General features: G+C 45.2%; 1 protein-coding gene across 2 annotated transcripts in view; it reads left to right on the top strand.

Moving 5' to 3' along the window:
• LOC146866579 (tyrosine-protein phosphatase non-receptor type 9-like) overlaps positions 1 to 20810 on the top strand; it is a 998267-nt gene extending 977457 nt beyond the window's left edge. The window contains exons 13-14 of one of the 2 annotated variants that reach the window (XR_014971897.1): positions 18707 to 18858; positions 19616 to 20810. Coding sequence is in view for 1 of the 2 variants with exons in the window: in XM_085636628.1 (XP_085492754.1) it covers positions 19616 to 19839 (224 nt within the window). In the remaining variant the exon portion in view is untranslated. The remainder of the gene's footprint in view (positions 1 to 18706; positions 18859 to 19615) is intronic. The other variant, XM_085636628.1, reaches the window with a different exon arrangement.
• Positions 20811 to 21547: the final 737 nt, after the last annotated feature.

Below are 21547 nucleotides of genomic sequence, written 5' to 3'. Positions count from 1 at the left end.
ACAATTGATGGACAGAATGCAGAACAATGTCATACATTCACCCCAGACTGATTTGCATATGGCCATGTCTCAACTGGGGCGGCGGAGTGAGCTAAGGAATGATGATGGATTAAACCCAGATCAGTTGACTGGGGGTGAGTGCTTGCAATGTTCAACACTCCGTCCATCATCCCCTTTGGTTTTGCTTTGTTCGCCCTATGTTGGCAGGGTATGCCCAGACGTGGGTCCCTTGCTCACTTTGCCACTGGATTCAAGCTAGCCTGGCTGATGATGGCTGATTAGCCAGAAACCGGTCCCAGGATGCTTGTTTCCGGTCCAGGGAAGACATGGCTTGGCAGTTCGAAGCTGGACTGTTCCCATGACGCACAGGGTCAGACTGATTTGCATATGGCCATGTCTGAACTGGGGTGGCGGAGTGAGCTAAAGAATGATGATGGATTAAACCCAGATCAGTTGACTGGGGGTGAGTACTTGCAATGTTCAACACTCCGTCCATCATCTCCTTTGGTTTTGCTTTGTTCGCCCTAAGTTGGCAGGGTATGCCCAGACGTGGGTTCCTTGCTCACTTTGCCACTGGATTCAAGCTAGCCTGGCTGATTAGCCAGAAACCGGTCCCAGGATGCTTGTTTCCAGTCCAGGGAAGACATGACTTGGCAGTTCGAAGCTGAACTGTTCCCATGAGGCACAGGGTCAGACTGATTTGCATATGGTCATGTCTCAACTGGGGTGGCATAGTGAGCTAAAGAATGATGATGGATTAAACCCAGATCAGTTGACTGGGGGTGAGTGCTTGCAATGTTCAACACTCCGTCCATCATCCCCTTTGGTTTTGCTTTGTTCGCCCTAAGTTGGCAGGATATGCCCAGACGTGGGTCCCTTGCTCACTTTGCCACTGGATTCAAGCTAGCCTGGCTGATGATGGCTGATTAGCCAGAAACCGGTCCCAGGATGCTTGTTTCCGGTCCAGGGAAGACATGGCTTGGCAGTTCGAAGCTGGACTGTTCCCATGAGGCACAGGGTCAGACTGATTTGCCTATGGCCATGTCTGAACTGGGGTGGCGGAGTGAGCTAAAGAATGATGATGGATTAAACCCAGATCAGTTGACTGGGGGTGAGTGCTTGCAATGTTCAACACTCCGTCCAGCATCCCCTTTGGTTTTGAATAGTGTAATAGGCCATAAAGTTTTGGCCTGAGTTTTAAAAAAAAGGTAGGTCATTTTAAAGGAGCGTAGTGTTTAGACTCCATTCAGTGATAGTAATATCACACCTATATCTGCAGTGATGGTGATCTCACACCTGTAACTGCAATCATAGTAACAATACATGGGTATATGTAATATCCACTCAGAGTCCTTATTCCAAAATGAGTGCGTATTACCATTTTTAATGCATTAGATTAATGTGATAAAAAAACATTAATATAAGCCAGTATCATTTACAATACAAAAGTCACACTAGTACAAATGCAATGCAATAGATTTCGTAATTACAACCAAGTGAGCTATTGCCATTTTGCATTACACCATTTGATTAATGTTTCACGAAGGGAAAAAAAACCAATAACATTTACAATGCCAATAGCTCAAAACAATGTTATTGGGAGACCTATTGCATTGTAAATGCTTGTTTTTTTATAGAAACTAACAGCTGAAAAAAGGAAAAATTGAAAATGAGTTGAAAAAAACAGCCATTTGTGCCAACATTTTCACCTGTAATTTCTTCCAAGTATGACAGATATTTGAAAGCAATATACCGTTACATCCGCTGGATCCCTCTGGTTGTGGGGATATATAGGACTTTGTAGGTTTACCAAGAAACCGAGGAACCCAGAGCCAATAACTGAGCAGTGTCTTGCAATGTTTTTTTATTGTGTACTGCGTATATAGCAATTCACTTGGGAAAATAAAAACAGTGAAAAATCGGTATGAAAAACACCTATGTATTTCCGATGGGAACAAAATATAGAGATCTGAAATAAACACATTAGTTAGATTCCTTACCTTAGAATATCCCCAGGCGTCAGGCTGGATCCAGAAAGATTTTCGTCAGCAATACCCTTGCGCGCCACTAGGCGTCGTCTGCGGCTCTGCGTCCGTCGTCGGCGACGTGATTGCCGGGATGACATTGTCGGAGTACTTAGACGCCGCCCTCGCGCGCTGACGTCAGTTCTTCTTTTTTCCGCGCCAGTAAGCGCAGATCCGGGAAGAGCATACCCTTTAGTCACTTTTTGACTAAACTTTTTTGGTTCCCTTTTTCGAGTCGACCTCGACTCCTGGTGCCGGTAGGGATGCCCGGGTTCAAGCCGTGCGACGCCGGTCACTGCCTGATGTCGGTCACGGACTGCTGCTGTCTCTACTGCCTTGGGGCCGACCATGATGCCGAGTCGTGCCTCGACTCCCGGGCCTTGACCTCGAAGGCTAGACGGGAGCGGTCCCGCAAGCTGCTCGAGATCCGGCAGTCGGCTCCGCGCCGCTCCAGGTCCCGGTCGAGGAGGAGGTCGAGGGACCGGTCACGGAGCCGCAGCCATCACCGCTCGTCGGGATCAAAGTCCTCGCATTCCGGTAAGTCGAGGCACAGTAAGAAGTCGAAGAAGTGACATCACTCTTCTGACTCCCCTCGCGCGACTCGGCTGAGGGTTCGGGTGGCACCACGTAAAGCTCCTCTGGGAGGCCCTCAGTGCTCCCAAAACCAGTCTTCCTGAACCGGACAGGAAGCTAGGGCTGCTGCCAACTAGAGAAATGTTTCCGCCCTCCTGCTGCTGAGCCAAGCTCAAGCAGGGGAAGGCAGAACAATAGATATCCTTTCACGGGGAAGTGTGACCACCTCCCAGACAGGGTTTAGGGCATTGGGGTAGGGTGGAGACGCTTGCCTGCACCACTGAGACTGCTTGAAGGCCAAACTTGGTGCCCTCCTTGCATACTCCAGTTCAAACCAATTCAGGAAGACATTAGCTCCCGCTCTGGCGTGAAACTGGGCAAAGAACATGGGAGTATCCTCCCCACTTTCCAGCCCCTCCTCTGAGAGGGACCCCTGAATCGTCCCAACCCTTTCCTTAGGGTACTTAAGGGCTTATCTGTGGGTGAATCCCTAGATTGGTTGGGGTACAAAATCCAGATCAGACACCACTTCATCTTCGACCGTCTGGGCACTCTGGACTTTGCTCTGGACACCGAGACTGCAACTGGGAAGACTCCTGCTGCTACTGGTCTCATCCTCCTGCAAAGCTGCTGCAATGTATGTGCCCATGCTCCATACAGGATCCTCACAAGGCCTGTGGACATCCAAGACACCTGAAGGAATCTCCCTTGAAGTGAAGGAGTCACTTCCCTTCATCTGCAGGCAGCGCAAAACAGCTGAACGGTTTGCTGATCATGGGCTCCTACGGACTCTGAAAGGCGCAGCAACACAAGTGGTGGTTCTGCAACTCCCTTGAGGCCTATATTGCTTTCTCTAAAGATTTGATGCCAGTATCCCTCGTCGGAACTGCTGGAAGATAACCCCTGTGCACCGTGTCGAAACGCAGTTGCCAAGGCTTGTTGACTCTCTTCCTCAGAGATCTTCAAGCCCCAAGAAGCTCCAACATCGAGCATCTCCTGCAGCCAAGATCGTCGTCATCACCATATCCCTTGCACCATGGGCCTGCATCTTTGGTGAGCTGCTCGAGGTCCTCTTGTGACTCCTGTGGGCTCCTCTGATTGCTCTGGCCTACTCTCACTCCCCTGTCTGTGGTGAGTCACTTGGATCTTGCTGGTCCCCCCACTGCTGCTTTTTCGCTTGCCACGTTGTTTGCAGTTTCCAGGGCTTGTTGGTGCTCCCGACAGACACTGACCCCTCAACTCTCGACATCCGACATGGGACAGCTCGTGAACGGCTCCTGGTCTCACAGCGTCACCTGGTCCACACAGCTACAGCTTCAAGATCGTCAACTCTTCTGAATCACCCGACATAGGTGGGCATTCGTCTTCCATGCCTCCTGGTCACTCCTGAGGGGCATAGACTCTGTCCCCTCTGCTTGCAGGTACTTCTCATCTTGAATCAACCTTTGGGTTCCACCAGACACTTTCATCTTCTTCGTCATATGCATCTTGCTGAAGTCCTCTGTTGAGTTTGACGGTGATTTCCGATGCCACTTCGCCCCTATGCACCCGGCTTCCCTGGTGTAGGTATCCTGGCTCCTCGGGTATCCACGGGTGGGGTGGCTCTCCAACCTTCTGTTTTCCATCGGGTGTCTTCAGGGTCCACTGGGAAGGGTCTTTCTTTAAAATTGCAACCATGACTTACCCATTGACTTAAATTGAGCACGGGGTCGTGTTTCCACTCTACGCACAGCCTCCGTGAGGTTCCTGGGTACTTACCTCAGGTGGTTCCTTGGGTCCCCAACACCGCTATGCCTTTTGGGTATAGTCTTGACTCGAGTCGTGGTTTGCATCCCGCTATTTTAGTATATGGTTTGGTCACTCCTTGGTGACCACTGTGTATTTGGGCTACTTACCTGTTCAATTTGCATTGTTTATATATCTCTGGGTAGGAGATATTCATGTGTGTTAGTGAGTGTTTTAGAATAAATACATATTTTTATAGATACACTGTGTGGTTCTTTTTCACTTAATCTATCACAATAAGATTAACTTTGGGTACAACAAGCTGCTTCACACTCCCTCTGGACAAAGCCTGAATGCTGCTCTCCACAGCTACCACTTAGAGAGCTTTCTATGGTTGCCTAAGACCACTAAAATCACCATAATGGTTTCTGGATCAGTGCAGGGTGCTTCACTTAAATAAGTGTGTATAACATATAATAAGCCAGCCTCGAACAGGGCCCTAGTTGTCTGAACACACCATTGTCAGTCAACTTGATGGCTCCACACTTCTGGCATGGAAAGTCGTGAAAAGTACTGATGTCAGCATGCCGAGGTGGTGCCTATATGGATGTCGCGGACTTCACGATTGTACAGTTTTAGTGTTGGGAGCATGCATCTTTTTCTTTTGAAAATTTCATTTGTATTATTTTATTATTTATATAGGCCCATTTCACTCAGAGGGTCTCTTGATGCTACAGAGAACCACAATGCATATAGAGCTTAAAACAAAAGCAAAATGTTCTTAGTTAATACAGTATTTCTGCATAATCTTTTTTTTTAAATAACTAACGACCTTTGATATACCTTTGTATCAACACCCAAGACTGTACGAAAAATAGAATACGACCCCTAGTCCATGAGGGCATGTTGCATTGTAAACTGATCCTTCCATTTTTAGAACATTTTCCCCAAGCACCCACGTTCCATTGGATTTGTCACCAGCAGGAAGAAAAGGAAAAATATAATCTCCAAAACTGTGTTTTAAAACTTGGCTTTTCGCCCGTGTTTTAAAAACAGTTTTATTGACAATGCATATACTATGTCGCCATTTTTCGGCGAAATTTCTAAACGCGAAGCACAAATTGATTATTGGCAGACAAGCTCAAGTAAAAGCTGCTAGTACAGAAGAGACCTTAAAGAGTCATTTTGGACTGAGTAAATTCCACGCCAATAACTAAACATTTTAACATAACCTTTATAAAATACACTAACTATTCCAATTCCAGTTTGAGAGCTGCTGAAAAATTATTTTGCTGTATTTCTAATAAGTGTTTACAAAATGTCCCTTTCCCTTTCCCCCAAAAGTGACAATATTCTAATGAATGACATTCTCAAGTATAGAGGACCTAAGATAAAATTCTGCTTCGTAAATATTTTTAAGAGCTTAAATGCATCTCTTTCCAGCATTTGGGGAAAATCTCTGATTACCATGGTCAACATTACTTATTTTTCTCTCTTCATTAGCTGTATGCTGCTTCGAAGATAGACTGGGGTCATGGCATGAGGACCCCTAAACAATTTCACTCATAAACAATCTCCAGTTGACTTACATTTCCACACTAGCTCTCCACACAGGAATTTCTGTCTTTTTTGTTACAATTGAGCCGAAGGCGAAATTTGCGTAATTTCATTTGCTGAAATTGCACAAAATACCTGAACATTTACACAAAATAATGCGTTACAATGCAAAGGGGCATTCTGGTACCTCACATCCCAAATGGAGCAAATAAAATAGCAAATAGCAGAGTAATATCTGGGCTCCAGCTTGATGTCCGTTAACTCCCAAACTTTTCCCCGCCTCAGTCTTGTGCCCGTTGCAGGGAATAAAAAATAAAGAAGACATTCAGACTTGGCCATTTTAGTTGATGCAGTACATGTCATCTTATCATCAGTATCATGATCCCAGTTATATATCCATGTATATATTAATTGTGTTGTTAGACAGGACACTACTTAGAACAAAGTCAGTTAAAAGCTAGATATTGATGGGACCCTTATTTTTTTCAAGTGGCTCTTTATTTTTCATTTGTTGCATTCGTGAAATATAACATTATCTTACTCATGCATCACATTTATTTTTTCTCTTACTTGTGCATACAATCTCACATTGTCATGGTCTTATATATTAATTTCCTCTGGTTAGTGGTTCCTGTCGCTCAAGTGTCTCTACTCATTGATTAGCAGCGTTATCTGTGTCTTAATTACGATGGCGTACACATTGCATTGCATAATATTGCTGGCAACCCTTTCTTTTTCTTACCCTGTTTGCACTTACTAAAATCCTAGCAACATTAAATCAAACATACTCATTCTGCAACATTTGTAAAAAGATTAAAGCTTTTCTGGCTTGAGTAAATTGCTTCCCTCTTAATAAGGGTAAAATGAATTAACAGCCTGCATTACAATGAAATTCACAAAATAGAGTGAAGTGTGTTATATCTTGATCAGAAAATATGCCACTGCTGCTTGGAGCTAATTGCTTAACTTTGTTCCAGCCTATAGGCTCCACCAGCAACCAGTGCATAAAATTCAGCCTAAATCGGATCAACAAGAACCAATGGTGGGGATTCATTACAAAAGTGAGATATGGGTTTGGTAAAACCACAGGTTGTGATGAAAACCGATGAGCGAACAGAGGTCTGGACTAACTTGAACTGTGGTAAAAAAGTGTTTTTTAATCTAAATCAAATCAACTCTTACAATTCCTTCAGGGTGATCGTATAAATCTGGGCGACCCTGATCCCCGAAGGTTAATGTAATGTAGTTCAACCATGGAATTGATTTAGCCTTATCGGGGAGCATACTGTCGCTCAAAAGTACACTATTTAGCCCCAATTCTGGATTTAGCCAGATTAAAATCCATCTTATTAGAGAGTGTAGGAAAGTGCCCCTTTTTGCATGATTACTCTCTAACTTTTTGCCATATACTGGATGCCAACTTGGTTGAATGTGTTGTGGGATCCTGCTAATCAGGCCCCAGCACTTGTGTTGCTTCCTGAAACTGTACCTTTGCATCTACAACTGGCACATCTCTAGCCACAGGTAAGCCTCTTGTAACATGTATCATGGGTACCAAGGGCACTGTGACCATGGAAGGCCTCTTAGGGCTACAGCAGCTATTGTGCCACCCTTAGAAGCCCTGTATCTTAACATCCACACCCTGTCAATGCAGGATGCGTATTTTGGTGCAGAGAATGAAGATTTGACTTGGCACACATTTCCTGTGTGCCATGCCTACAACCCACTGCCTAAGGCATAGGTTAGCCACCCCTCTAGCAGGGTGCACTAACCCTCAGGTGAGGGTACAGTGGCATGAGCCCCGTACCCCTACAGTGTCTAAGTCCATTCTTAGACACTGTAAGTGTAGTAAAGGCATAAAGAGTATATGGTCTGGGAGTTGGTCATTGCGAACTCCACAGCTCCATAATGGCTTTACTAAAACCTAGGAAGTTTGGCAGCAAACTTCTCAGCACATCAAACCCACACTGATGCCAGTGTAGGATTTAATGTTAAAATGAAGTCAGAGGTCTTCTTAGAGATGCATCTTGAAAACGACCAGCCCTTGTGTGGTTCCTGAATGGCTGCCCACAATTTGCCACCACCAGACAGTTTTCTGGACCACTGGGTAGAGAGACTCCACTCTCTGGATCCAGAAACACAGCCCATCCTGGGCAGAGGTGTCTTACCTCCTCCCACAGGATGGGCTGGGTCTATGATGGGGTAGCCTCAAAGGCATGCCACCTTTGGAAGCTGTCCCTGCCCTTTTCTGCCCTCAGCAACTGCCTCCCGCCGGTTCTGGCCCCACTTTGGCCAGGCGAAATCGGCTGGAAAACCAAGCTAGGAAGAGAGGTGTGCCCTCCTTTGTCAACCCCACCCCTCAGGTGGGGGAGGTGAGGGGAAGCACACATCTCAGTCCCCTCTATCTTGAAGATGAGGGGACCCAGCCAATTAGAGAGAGGTTTGTTCACCCCCCTTCCACTGGAGGGTGGCATGATGCGGGGTGTGCCCACCCAAAGGAAGGGACCCATTGTTCCCGACCTGCACCTCCCTTGAAACGCCCATAAATCTATTATTTAGGGGCAACCCTAAACTGTGCCTCCTCAGATTTTAGGAAGAAAGAAGAAGGACCAAAGGGCCGTGCTGACTCAGGAAGGAGAGGATACCTACAGTCCTGTCCGCCTCCGACCTCCCTACAGCAATGAACCCAGTGTGTCCAGCAGCCTCCCAGAGGACCTGCCCTGCAACCATCTTACAGACTGTCTCCCGTGAGCCCCGGTTTCGCTCAGGCCAAGACTCACCCACAGAATTCAGATTCCGATGACTCAGTGATTCTGCACCACTCTCCACCGAACTCCCACGGCCCAAGTTAAGAGTGGCCCAATACCACTAGGAGGTCTACCCAGCGATTCTGACCTAGGACTCTGCGATCCACAACCTCCCTCAAGCTTCAAGACGACACCTGCAGCCTCAGCCTCAAGGGTCTTCCCCGATTGCAACCCGAGCTGGTAAGAAAACTCAATGCCAGAAGACACCCCTGCACTCCGAAACCATGAGTGGCTCAACTGACAGTGCCCAGGCATCCCCCAAGAATACAACTTACCTCTCCAGCCGGTGGTCGTCTTCAGGACGTCTCCCTGCCCGAGCCTGCAGCCACTTTGCCGAAAGATAGGTCTCCATTGAGAATCACAGGGTCCCAGACGTCTCGTTGGCACACTGCAACTGCCGCCTCTGTGCCACTGGTGGTGTAGTTCCCATGCTCGTTGTTGACCCATGCAGTGCTGTCCTTAAACTGAGGAGCTTTGCTCCCATACCCAAGTGGCCTGCTCGTAAGCAGTCCCTAACTGAAAGCCCCCTTAGCCCCATTGACTAACATTGGGCTTCTGCACTCTGCACTCTGCACCCAGCCACCCCATGCCGCTGGTGGTGCAACTCGAGTGCCAGCCAAGACCTTGGGGAACCTTGGTACTAACCCCCAAAACTCCCACTTGTAAGACGTTTATTTACCTGTGAAATCGATACTTATTTTTCTCCCGTAGGATCCCATGTTGTGAGATTTTGGGCCTAAAAATTATGAACTGTTTTGCATGGGGAAAACAGTAACTATAACTCAAGTAAATGAAAAGTCTTACCTACCTTGTATTGTGAGATTCTTAGGTGTTGTATCTAGGCAAACCACCTCCAGTCTCTGTCATCTAAAAGTAACCAAGAAGTATTCTAAAAGTAATTACTGTGTTTTTAAAACCATACCAACCTGTAACAATTGCAAATCCATTCCCAATTGTGTTTCTGTGTAAAGGTTTACAATTGAAAGAACATTTTACCATTGCTTGGTTCTAAAAATAAAGTACTAGTATACTTTTTTTTATACTTACCCAGTTGGTCTGGATTCTGTTTCTGATCGTGTGTAATCAGTCCTTGAGTGAGTGAATACAATAAATGCGTAACACACCCTCTGGCTTAGCCTAACTGCTCGCTCGCATTACCCCCAAAGAGGGCTGTTAGTACTTGCCTAATTTAGCCTCTGCTATACATCTGGGGGCTCCCTAGACTCTATACATTATACCAAAGTAAGGTATAGTGTGCACAGAGAGCCAGCTTCCTACACATGTGAACCAGCTCGCAAAATGTCTTGACAAGCTGAAAAAATTGCCTCCCACAAATCGTTTATATAAAGAAGTAAATAAAAGTGAGGCCAGTATACAGCTCTGTCTAACTCCACGGCAACTTTAAAAGGTACAGTTGTATTTCCATTCTTGTTATATCTTATAACCGCCTCCAGATCCTTGTGCAGGTCATGTAGAAAGTACACAATATCTTTGTCGAGACCCATGTTTAACAGTATAGACCATAATTTATATCTTTAAGCCTTAGATAATCAAATATTAGTAACCCAGGGATCCCTCCAAAGTTGTGTGAAGTCACCAATTTTCTCTGCAATGCTCATTTAGCGTCTTGTGGTATTAATCTGTCACTTTGAAAAGATAGCAACCCATATAATGTATATTTAGCATATTCACTTATATGCAGATCACATTGTTCTTGTGTAAGACAGATCATTTGAGTATTTAACCCCTTCGATGCGCGTGACGGAGTGGTTCCGTCACGCGCGTCGGTCGCGCTGTGCGGATGACGGAACCACTCCGTCATGGCCCCGCCCACGCAAGAACCCTTCAGCACAGCGCGGTAATCCGCGCTGCGCTGAAGGGGTTAAGAGACTTTGATATTATACATTTTAGCAATGTTAGTGTCAGTTGTTTGCTAACGTGAGATCATTCTATTAAATGCAGCAGCTGCCAGCCATAACCCTGTCCCTGGAACATGAGTACAGTCTGAATACAAAGAGACATTTCACAGTCCCGTTTCTCATGATCAGACATGTATGCTCTTAATTTAATTTATACTTCTTTGATCTGTAAAGTGTACACTACTTGAGATTGTTAAAACTTTATATCTCTTTGCATAACAAACAAATAGGTCAAATTGCTCATCTTACTGCTTTTCATAATAATGTTTTTGTTTTGCCTCCTTGTTAATTACCATCAAATTTCTTTTGGAAAGTTGAAAGCATGCTAACTTGTTTTATGTGGTCAGTTAAACAACTGAGACTGTGCCTTCAAGGCAAAAATTGCCTGTTTTTCAGAGGGAAGTGTGGGATTTGCTGACCTCTACCTGTATTAATTGAATTTATTTCTGTTGCTGCTTTTACAGCTCGGGAGGGTTTAAACTGTGTTGATGGCTCATTAACCATATTTTGAAGTTCATATCTGTTCTAGAGCTTCCTCTTTTTCTGCATATTTCTGATATGGACAATTCATTATATTTAAGATGTTTGGCTAATTGGCCAAGATGGCGAATGGAACAGACGTGTGCTAAGCTGCTCCGTCTCGGCCTGCCGAATTATCCTGATCACCCGCGCTCCCTAAGACCCTGTTTGCACACAGGCTGCTAGCGCAGTGTTGCCGGCAGCTAGGCCTCCAACAGTTACGGCCGCTGAAGCAGAGACGTGCGGAGTGGGCCTGTGCTGCCGACTTGGGGTCCGTAGGCATGATCTGTCCACGGTGGCTGGGTACATCTGGAGCCGGGACGCGTACTGACTCTGCCACCCTCGGCACACGGCTGCGGCATCGCACACCTGGGATCAAGGCAGCTGGCACAAAGGAAAGTGAGCCCCCAGCGGTAAGCTGGGAACCGGCTATACCGGGTGGTGGGCCATCGCTGCTGCGGCCTTGCGGTCGGCCGCGAAATTGGGGGCATTGTACAACAGGCCCAATGCTTATGTGGAAGGATCCGCATGATCTCTGGGAGCTGGCACGGCCTTGTGTCAGATTTGGCCCCTGTATTGCTAGAGCCACCTGACAACCCCGCAAATCAGTGGCATATCGGGGCAGGCCTGGGCCTTGTGTGGAGGGAAACACCCGAAACCCTGGGATCCAGCGGGGCATGGTGATTGACACAGGCCCTACTCTAAACAGTTTAATCGGGGTCCACAGGCTCCGATACCAGGCAGAGGGAGTCCTGGGCCCGGTCTTGCCGGAGCAGCCCAGGACATACGGACGGTGAGCGGAGGCGGACCTGTGCCCCTCACTATGTGACCAGCTGGGGCCCAGAGACCTGTTGGCATTCTACTACAGGTCCGGACTCTGTACTGGGTGGGCTGCCCGAGGCCCTGGGCGCTGGTGGGTCAGACCCCCGATCCATGGAAGTTGCCTAGAATCCCAGCAGTCAACGATACGTTGCATGGACCAGTTCCCGGTATTGTGGGGACCGCTCAGACCTCCGGGAGCTGAAGACATACTGCAGTAGGTCTGGACCCCGCACTGAGGTGGCCTCCCGGGTCTCCATTGCACAGTGTTGTGCTCTTGTGGGGGCTGCCCGCAGGGGCGATCATCGAGCGCCACGAAGTAGACCTGCCCCCCAGATTGCTGAAGCCAGCTCAGCAGAATAGACCTCAAGCCACAATACCATTGCCTGCAATCGTAGAGGGAGAGTCTGGCTCTCTGCCCACGAGGTAGCAAAGTGCACACAACGCTATCTATACTGTACACTGTGAAGTGGATCCATAGGGAGAAGAGGTGGCTCTGAACCAAGAGTGGGGTCTGGAAGCAATCGGCAGTAAGGAATAAAGATGCACAAACCTGTGAATCTACTGTCCGATACAGTGTCCTGGTGCGGATATTCCCCTCTCCCCCTCTTGAATGAAGGACCATCTAATTGCCATGACAAGCTGCAAAAAAAAAAAAACAAGATGGGCAGAAATAAAATGGACAAGCTTCTGGTACGAAAGGGAACCGTGTCTGACTCAGCAGACTGTTCGTCAGAGACGGTTTCCAAGGCGGGGCAGCACCCGGTAACATCAACCAACCATGCGGATCGCCTCGACGCAATCATTGCAGCCATATTGGACATCGGATCGACCCTAGGCCTCAAAATTGACTTGATTAGTATCGAGGTGGGCCTCCTGCGAGAAGATCAAAAGGAACAGGTAGGAAACTCTGAATCAACCTTGGCGTCCCTGAGGCCCACAGTAAGGGGGACGGAGGAACAACTTAAGACATTACAGAATGAGGTGGAATACCTTCGCGACAGGGTAGAGGATCAGGAAGGCAGGTCGTGGAGAAACCACGTCCGCATAGTGGGCCTCCCGGAACGGGCAGAAGGCCTAAGCATGGAATTGTACCTGGAGAAGTGGTTCGTAGACACGATTACGCAAGGCAAACAATCCAAATTTTTCTCTGTAGAAAGGGCCCACAAAGTACCTGGAGGTCCTTCCCGCCCGGGGGCTCCACCGCTTTCGGTGGTAACCCGTCTTTTCAATTACAGAGAAAGAGACCACATTCTTCAGGTTACAAGAGTGCGAGGGCCGTGAACAATTGAAAATGCTGCGATCCACATTTATCCAGACTTCACCCTGGCGGTACAACAGCGTGTCTCCTCCTTCATCACAGTGTGGCTCCTACTTCATCACAATAAAGAAAAGCCTTTGTGAATGCAACATAAAATATGCATTGCAATTTCCTGCCACTCAGAGAATCCAGCATGATGACAAAAGCATCTTTTGCAATACACCTGAGACCGCAAGAGATTGGATGGAACAAAACGGCCTGGCTATTACTAGAGACTCGACCTCCATCTTAAGGCCAATGGCAGACACAAAGATGACGCAGACAGCGTTCTAGGCACCGCCCACAGCGATCCACCAAGGCGCAAGCAAAAAAGGAAAGAGCATATGCACTTTTCAAAATGCCGGACGCTATGCAACAGTTCAAACTGCCACATCTTCCAAGTCTGAACTCGAAAATTCACTGGAGGGCGCCCCCTCTTTAACAGACTCTCAAAGGGCAGCCGTGGAAGCAGATGGCCCAGACATCACTCCTCAGAAAGCAGACGATCTCCTATAACAGGACTTCATCAATTTTGACATAATTTAAGTAGCGGCGAGCACCACCCGGGCGGGCACCTCAACCCTTCTCTTTTGTGCGCACTCATGCAGGCCAAGCTGGAACACTATACACGTATTTATGCCGGCGGGCACACTGGACCCATATTGCAGATCCTGCCACCCCCGTCTTACCACTCACCTTGTGTGGCTGTTATCAATTGAACATTTGTTGAATAAAACATAGTTTTGTGCTGCAGATAAGTGCTGATGGCTGGCTGCCAGTTGGCACAAGGGCCTGGGAGTTGAGAATGTTCTGTTATAATGTTTGATTATTGCCCAAGGACGTACTTGGTCACTATGAACGGACTCAATTACTCCTCTGTTGTGTAGTATATATACACCCGCACACGCTCAGTGGATGCACTACTACGGAGGTGGGACATAGACTCACAAACCCGCACTTCTTATTGCAGATGGCCACATGACTTGACAATACTACACTCCTAACTTGCAATGTATGTGAGTTGGCAGCTGCGCAAAACGCTGTTGTATATATCAGTTTCTAAGGAGAAAAGGGGTCACTTTTGCACTTGACTACACAGACAATCACATCCATGAGCAAAAGATAGAGAGGCATGGTAGTAGGAACCACATACTCGAGTTATGCTAGAGGAACCTTGATATGGGTGGCACCAGGGACACCACTTGAGATACAGTCTACCCACACTGAATGGGTACTAAATGGTCAACCAATAGCACTAATATCATTATACCCCCCAAATTCAGGTCAGGGCCAGTTTTTGCAAACACTCATGCTGGCGTTACTGCAAAATCCCAATGTACCCACATTCTGGGGTGTGGACTTTAATTGCACTCCCACCATAGCACTGGATCGCTCACATACACCAGTGCAGGGCACGCAATCTATTATCCTCTCAAAACATTTACAGGATTTGTCCTCCAGAACACATTTGTGTGATGCAAACTGCGCCCCATACTTATCGAGTATTCTAATTATTCCAGTTGTCACGATTTGCACACTAGAATAATCCTGACATATTGCTCATCAGATGCCCTTCCAATGGTATCACATGCTGAATACCTCCCGCACACTATCAGACCACAATCCTCTGCAAAAACGATTGACCTGTGGACCAATCCAAGCTAACATCCCAACTTGTGCCTTTCCTTGGAAGCGCTCAAAGATGCACAAATGCGAGACTCGCTCATACAATCAGTCACAACATATTTCTCAGGCAATGAAGGTACGGCCTCTATTGTCTGTATAGAGTGGGACGCCTTCAAAGTGGTCTTCAGGGGACACATGATAAAAACGGTATACAGGGCACGGATGACACTTATGAAGGAGTTGGAGGGCCTGGCGGAGGAAACAAGGAGTTATCAACAGCAATTTCCTACAAACCCACAGGCAGCACCCAAACTAGCCCAAGCCAGTTTTTACCGTAACGAGACACTGGACAAGCTAGGTGCATTGGATTACAAGAGATACCTGGTGAAAAACCATGCGGAGGATGACAAGGCTGGCAGGACGCCGGACTGGTTGCTAAAGAGAGACACAACCCATACACCAATTAACACCATCTATAGTTCGGAGGGCCACCTGGTTAATACACAAGCTGAGATAAACTTGGCCTTTCAACAATATTACGCATCCCTATATAGCCCCCCTCGCCAAGAACGGGGACAGATGCACTGGCATTCTTAGATCAAATTACAATCCGCCAAATCCCACCCAACTAATATAAAACTCTAGAAGCCTCCATCACAGCTGATAAAATAATGGAGGCAATACAGCAGCTGGCGAAAGGGAAGACTCGGGGGCAGATGGTTGGCCTATGGAGTTTTATGTCACTTGAAACACACAAATAACTCCACACCTCTATCGTGTATATCTGGGTTCATACAAGAGGGGCACACTACCAACCTCGATGCAAGAAACTGTATTGGTGGTACTCCTGAAGCCGGGCAGGGATCCACAACAAATGGGATCCTATCACCCACTGTCCATGAAAACAGACTACAATATACGGGGCAGGGTTCTAGCCAACAGACTGACGGAGTTCACATAATTGTTGGTACATCTGGACCAAAATGGATTCATACCTGGCAGAAACACTAGTCTCAATTTACGGCGCCTTTTCCGATTACTAGACTTGGTACACACATCAGGGGAACTGTCATGGATAGCCTCTTTTGACATAGAGAAGGCATTTGACACCTTGGGCTGGGAATATCTGGGCATGTTACTAGGAGGGTGTGGCATTGGCCCTAAGTTCTTGAAATAGCTTGGATTGTTATACAGTGCACCACAGGCCAGAGTAAAAAACGTCCTTTTTTTCCAGATTCATTCCACATCGAGCACGGCACCAGACAGGGCTGCCCCCTTTCACCCATTTTTTTCGCCCTGGCGATGGAACCCCTGGCATGCGCTCTGCGGAACCGTGTAATGGACTGGGGCATCAAAGAGCATAACCAATGGCACATAATCTGATTGTATGTGGACGATGCATTAATCTTCATTCGAGACCAACACGTGGTACTAGACAACCTGATGGCATTATTGGAATCTTTCGGGCGTGCCTCTGTACTCAAAGTAAACAGGGAAACGTCCCTCCTGTTCCCGATGGTCCCGCAGTCCCTGGAACAACCAATAGCTTTCCCACAGGCACTTCTCACCAGGACATTTGAGTCTTTTAAGTACCTGGGGGGTGCAAATATATCACTCACAAGCGGACGTCATAGAGGGCAACCTGGGGAGGGCAGTTACCAGGACTCGCTCTTCCATCTCCTTCTGGACGGAGCTACCTCTCTCACCAATGGGACGAATAGCTATATCCAAAATGCTACTACTCCCTTGATTGTTATATTATTTAGCGACCCTACCATTTCCATTGCCGAAGAAACTGTTTCGGAAATTGAGATCAATCCTAACTTCCTTGATCTGGGGTAGGTCTAGAGCTCAAGTAGCCCTCACGAAGCTCTATGCCCCAATCACAGAGGGGGGATTGGGTGCACCGAATTATGAGGAATACTATGCGGCGGCACAGCTGCAATGGTCAATAAGGTGGTTATCAAGTCATAACATCTCCGAACTGGGATAATGGTCACCACACAACAGTCAGACGACATTACTGGAGTGGCTGGCCAGGTCAAACGCAATGATAAAGCACCCTGGCAATATTTTAGTGTCCACAGCGCGCAGCTGCTAGATCCGATATGTACGAACCATGCGCTCACCCCCACGCAATGTTCCAGGCCTACCTATAGGGGTGATTCCCAACTCACAAGCAGGTTTCCGTCATCTAGAACTGGCGTAATAGCACACTGCAGAACTCGTGACCTGGGAGGACCTATTTCCTGATTCCACACTCCGTGAATTTACAACACTTGTAGATGACTGTAGAATATCCCCTGGATCATTCCTACTATAAGCATCACTAACACAACAGTTGCTTCAGACATGGGGTACTAGGCAAACCGAGCCAAAAATCTCTGACGTGCTCCAAACGCTACTGACACACGGCACGGGCAGGAGAGCAGTCACTGTGCTATATAGCTCACTCAAACCGGACACTGCAAGCCTTATGTCCCCATTAAGGGACTAATGGGATACCGCACTTGAAACCACACTAACTAACAAACAATGGGCACAGGGACTAACAAATCCCCAAATAATATCAGTCAATGCTCAAACCAAATTCACACAATTTAACTATTTACATCCTACCTACTTAACCCCACACGGACTAGCCAGATTGTACAAGGGTTCCTGTGCTATTTGTCCTCAGTGCCGTGGCACTGAGGCCTCGTTTCTACAAATGGTGTGGCACTGTCCAAATATAAAAACATACTGGAATGTGGTGACAGCCACTTTGTCTGAGGCGACCGAGACCGCGCTGACAGCGCAGGGACTGCATTTCCTACTGGGAATTACCAAACGCACCACCAGGAGGAAAAATATTAACACATTTATGGATTTGGCGCTCGGACTGACCAAGATTGGTCAGGACATGGAAATCAAAACAAACCCCCATGTACACACACTTGGCTTGCAAATCTTAAGAAAGCGTTGATGGCAGAACACTCACAGCTACAGGATACCACTCACACATGTGCTATAGGCTCTAACCCCCCAGACTAGCAGAAATACTTAACATATATAGTCTAAACTCCACCAACACGTACACAACTGCTCCTTCACACAGAACTGATCCCCCATGCCAACATTCCTCTACGGATTTCCCCTTACTCAATTCTAACCAAGATAGCTGTGTCTGATCGCTCTATCACCCTGACCTTGTGAGCCTTCACTCATTCTCACTCACAGACACAATTGTCCAGTGGTCTTACACCCCGGCCCTGACAAAGTTAGGCTATAGTTCAGTCCCCCTCCTCGCATATATACTAGCGCCCCGATAGGTAATCCACTACACAGTACACTGCAACGAATCATGCATGCACTGGCAACTTACACAGAGGGTCTGTTCATCTAACTTACAGGGCATAAGGGCATATATTGTTAATAAACAATGTTGTTTATAATTTGAAATGTTTGCATTGTGCAATACTGGCACAGCAGTTCTATAATCTGTATCCAATGTTTGCATATATAGTACGAATGTGTAACCCTGCAATTATGTGCGAAATGTTATACCTAAATTTAAACAAAAAAAGATGTCTGGCTACCTTAGGGTTTAATTTACAGTTCGACAGACCGGTTACTCCATCACAAAAGTGGTGGATGGGATATCGGTCACGTTTGTGACAGAGTAACCTGCCCGCTGAATTCTAAATCAGGACCCAAGTCAGAGAACAAGCTACTTTTTTTAAAAAAAATTTTAATTCCAACATTTCATTTTGTTCAATTGAAGAATTTCTCCAAGTTAACTGCTTGCTGATCAAATGGATAAAATGTGGTTTCAGTTTTCATATTTACAATTACTAGGTGTGCTCTGATTTCTCATGGACCCCAACATTGCCAACTCAGCCGATCTAGTTCAGTGTCTTCAAAGTCTACACAATACATTTACAAAATTCTTGCACATTTCTACTCCTGTGTACAGGATCAAATTCAAATACAGAAACGAATGGAAATAGGTATGTTGGATTGAACTGTTATTAACTTCACCTTTATTCTAGGAAGCAATTTGCGCAGGGTGCTTATGACAACATGTATCTAGATGATAATACCCCTACATATCTAAACAAAGCTAATAGTGTTACAGATTCTTGCCCCAGATGATTGAGCATACAGTTTAGAAGCTGGATGAATATATTTTGGTCCTGCAGCCATTTGCTCAAATGTTGGCAAGCAATTTTTAGTTGTATTCATTTATTTGTATTGTCATAATTGTAGAATTCACAGATTCAAGGTTAACGTTTTTTATTACACTGCTCCTAGCATGATCTGACTTAACAGCAAATTGAAAGTCAGTCCTGCCAGCCGACTTTCAAGTTTAGCTGATATATGCCTGCTAAAATGTATACTCTGGAACACTGGTATAATTCACGGAGTTTCTCCCTAACCACGTTTAAAAAATATGGAAAGCATTTGATAAAGATGCATTTACTGTGCAGGTTTAGCAGACCACACTAACTATTAGTGGATGGTTATCTTGTCTTCATCATTTTTATTTAGAACGTATTAAATATGCATTTTTTATAATGTTTTTTTATTAATTGAATGTTAATGCTCTCAGAAGATTTGTGATTGCTATTTATAGTTGCCTTGTTTGTTTTTTCATGAGTTTGTTCAAGTTTACATAATGTATTAGATATATTCTGTCACTTTTACATCATAAAAGAAACACAATTTGAAGATTTAACTTTTGGCATCGAATTAATTCTTCTACAGGTACTTTTTGCACATTGGATATATGTCTCTCGAGACTTGAGAACATTGGCACTGTGAATGTCAACCAGACAGTGAAGAGAATGAGAACTCAAAGGGCTTTCAGTATTCAAACATGGGACCAATATTATTTTTGTTACATGGCCATTATTGAGTATGCACAAAGGAAGGGGCTGCTTGCTGCTGTGGAGTGGTCAGACTCTGATTTTGAGACCGACAGTGAGTGACTGTTCTTGTGTTCTGGCTGTACACAAGCTGAATATAAAATACATTTTCTTGTGCAAGTTTTGAGGAGACCTCAAGTATCGTCCAACCAGTTTCTAAAGCTATTGCAAGAAGAGTACTGGAAAGGAAATTTCCATAAGTTATAGTAGCATAAATGAGATGGAAAAAATGCACGCTGAAATTAAAGACTTGAAGTTACCTAGTTTGCACTTGTTTTTACTAAGTGCACCCAAAATAAACTTGAATATAGATAATACTCTTCCTGCCACAGGTGAGTGAAGGTGAGAATCCGCTGTAAAGTATGGAATATTGTAGATTTCTCTAGGTGTACTTTTTAACGGTTATGTAAATTGTATTATATCCTGTATGATTGTTCTAGTGACTTAAGTACAGCCAACATTACCATTTATAAATTCATTAAGACAATTTTGACATCATTGTATATTTCTGCATACATTAAATGTAAAGTAAAAAGTTGCTGAAGTGGAATAAAAAGAAGTGAAAATTAAAGTCTGGTAATAGCAAATATCAGATACTGGTGAAATTTGAAGGGTCTTACAATCCCTGTTATCCCTGGCTTTGTTTTTATGAATGTGTTGAAGAAACCTGCTCCAGTGCAGATCTAACTTGACACTACCACGTGCGGACAGATATGTATAATAAAACACTGCCTGTATTCGTGCCTTTAATGTGTTTATAGTACAGCTTTGTAAATTGTTTGAATTAATAACACGGTGTACATTTGAGTGAGAATTTAACTCAAGGTATATTCCCAGGGCTAAATTATTGTTAATTGTTATTAATTTTTCATGTCCCCAGTTTTATTAATCATGTCCGGTGATATCTTGGTTTTTTTTTTGTATGTGTTATAATTTAGTCTATCAGTTTGTATTTTGACAAAAGTAATCAATAACAGTATTGGTACAATCATAAATCTTTCATTAAAAGGACAGAACTCACAATGTTAATAAAACGTTGTCACACATTTATTTCTTTACAGTTTCGTTTCACTGTAGGTTTGTTTTTACATTGTATTCCGAGAAGTGCAATTCCTCTGTTTCAAGAATTATTCAGCGTATAAATCTTGTAGAAAATGGTTATAGTAATGAAATTTGTGTTTCTTAACTGTTTTATGTGTTGGTTGTGTTTATTTATTAGCACAGCCTTCAATTCAATACATGTGCCATAAGATGTTCCATCTTATTTTGTGTTGCACATTTTCAGCTTGAAGAACCACATGCACATTGTTAAAGTATTTAAGTTTGTTTTGTAAATATGTTCCATGTACAGAATGCATTTAGAGATAAACTGTGCCTATTATCCAAATTAATTTCCTTTAATATTAGGACATAAGATGGTAGGGATGAAAATTCACAATCCCATTTGCATAGCCATTCGTTAAGGTCTGAAAGGGGACACCACAGTATTTCATGGAGGTCTAGGGGAAATGTTTTCTCAACAGAGAAAAAAGTATTTTTCCTTTGGAGAAGAAAATATATATATTTTTATTTACTAATGCACAGATTAATCATGTTTACTCCTGCAGCAAATCCAACAGAACAACCTTAGAGCAGGAGTAGTCATGGACTGCCCCATCTCATGTATACTTGCATGACTGTTCCTGCGTCAGATCTGAAATCTTCAGAGTAATCCTAAAATGAATTAATTTGTTTTATTTTACTTCTTGCAATTTATTTCCCAAACAAGTCC

The sequence above is a fragment of the Triturus cristatus genome, chromosome 2_1, assembly GCF_964204655.1.
Source record: "Triturus cristatus chromosome 2_1, aTriCri1.1, whole genome shotgun sequence".
NCBI lineage: Eukaryota > Metazoa > Chordata > Amphibia > Caudata > Salamandridae > Triturus > Triturus cristatus.
This window is presented reverse-complemented; position numbering and strand designations above follow the sequence as displayed.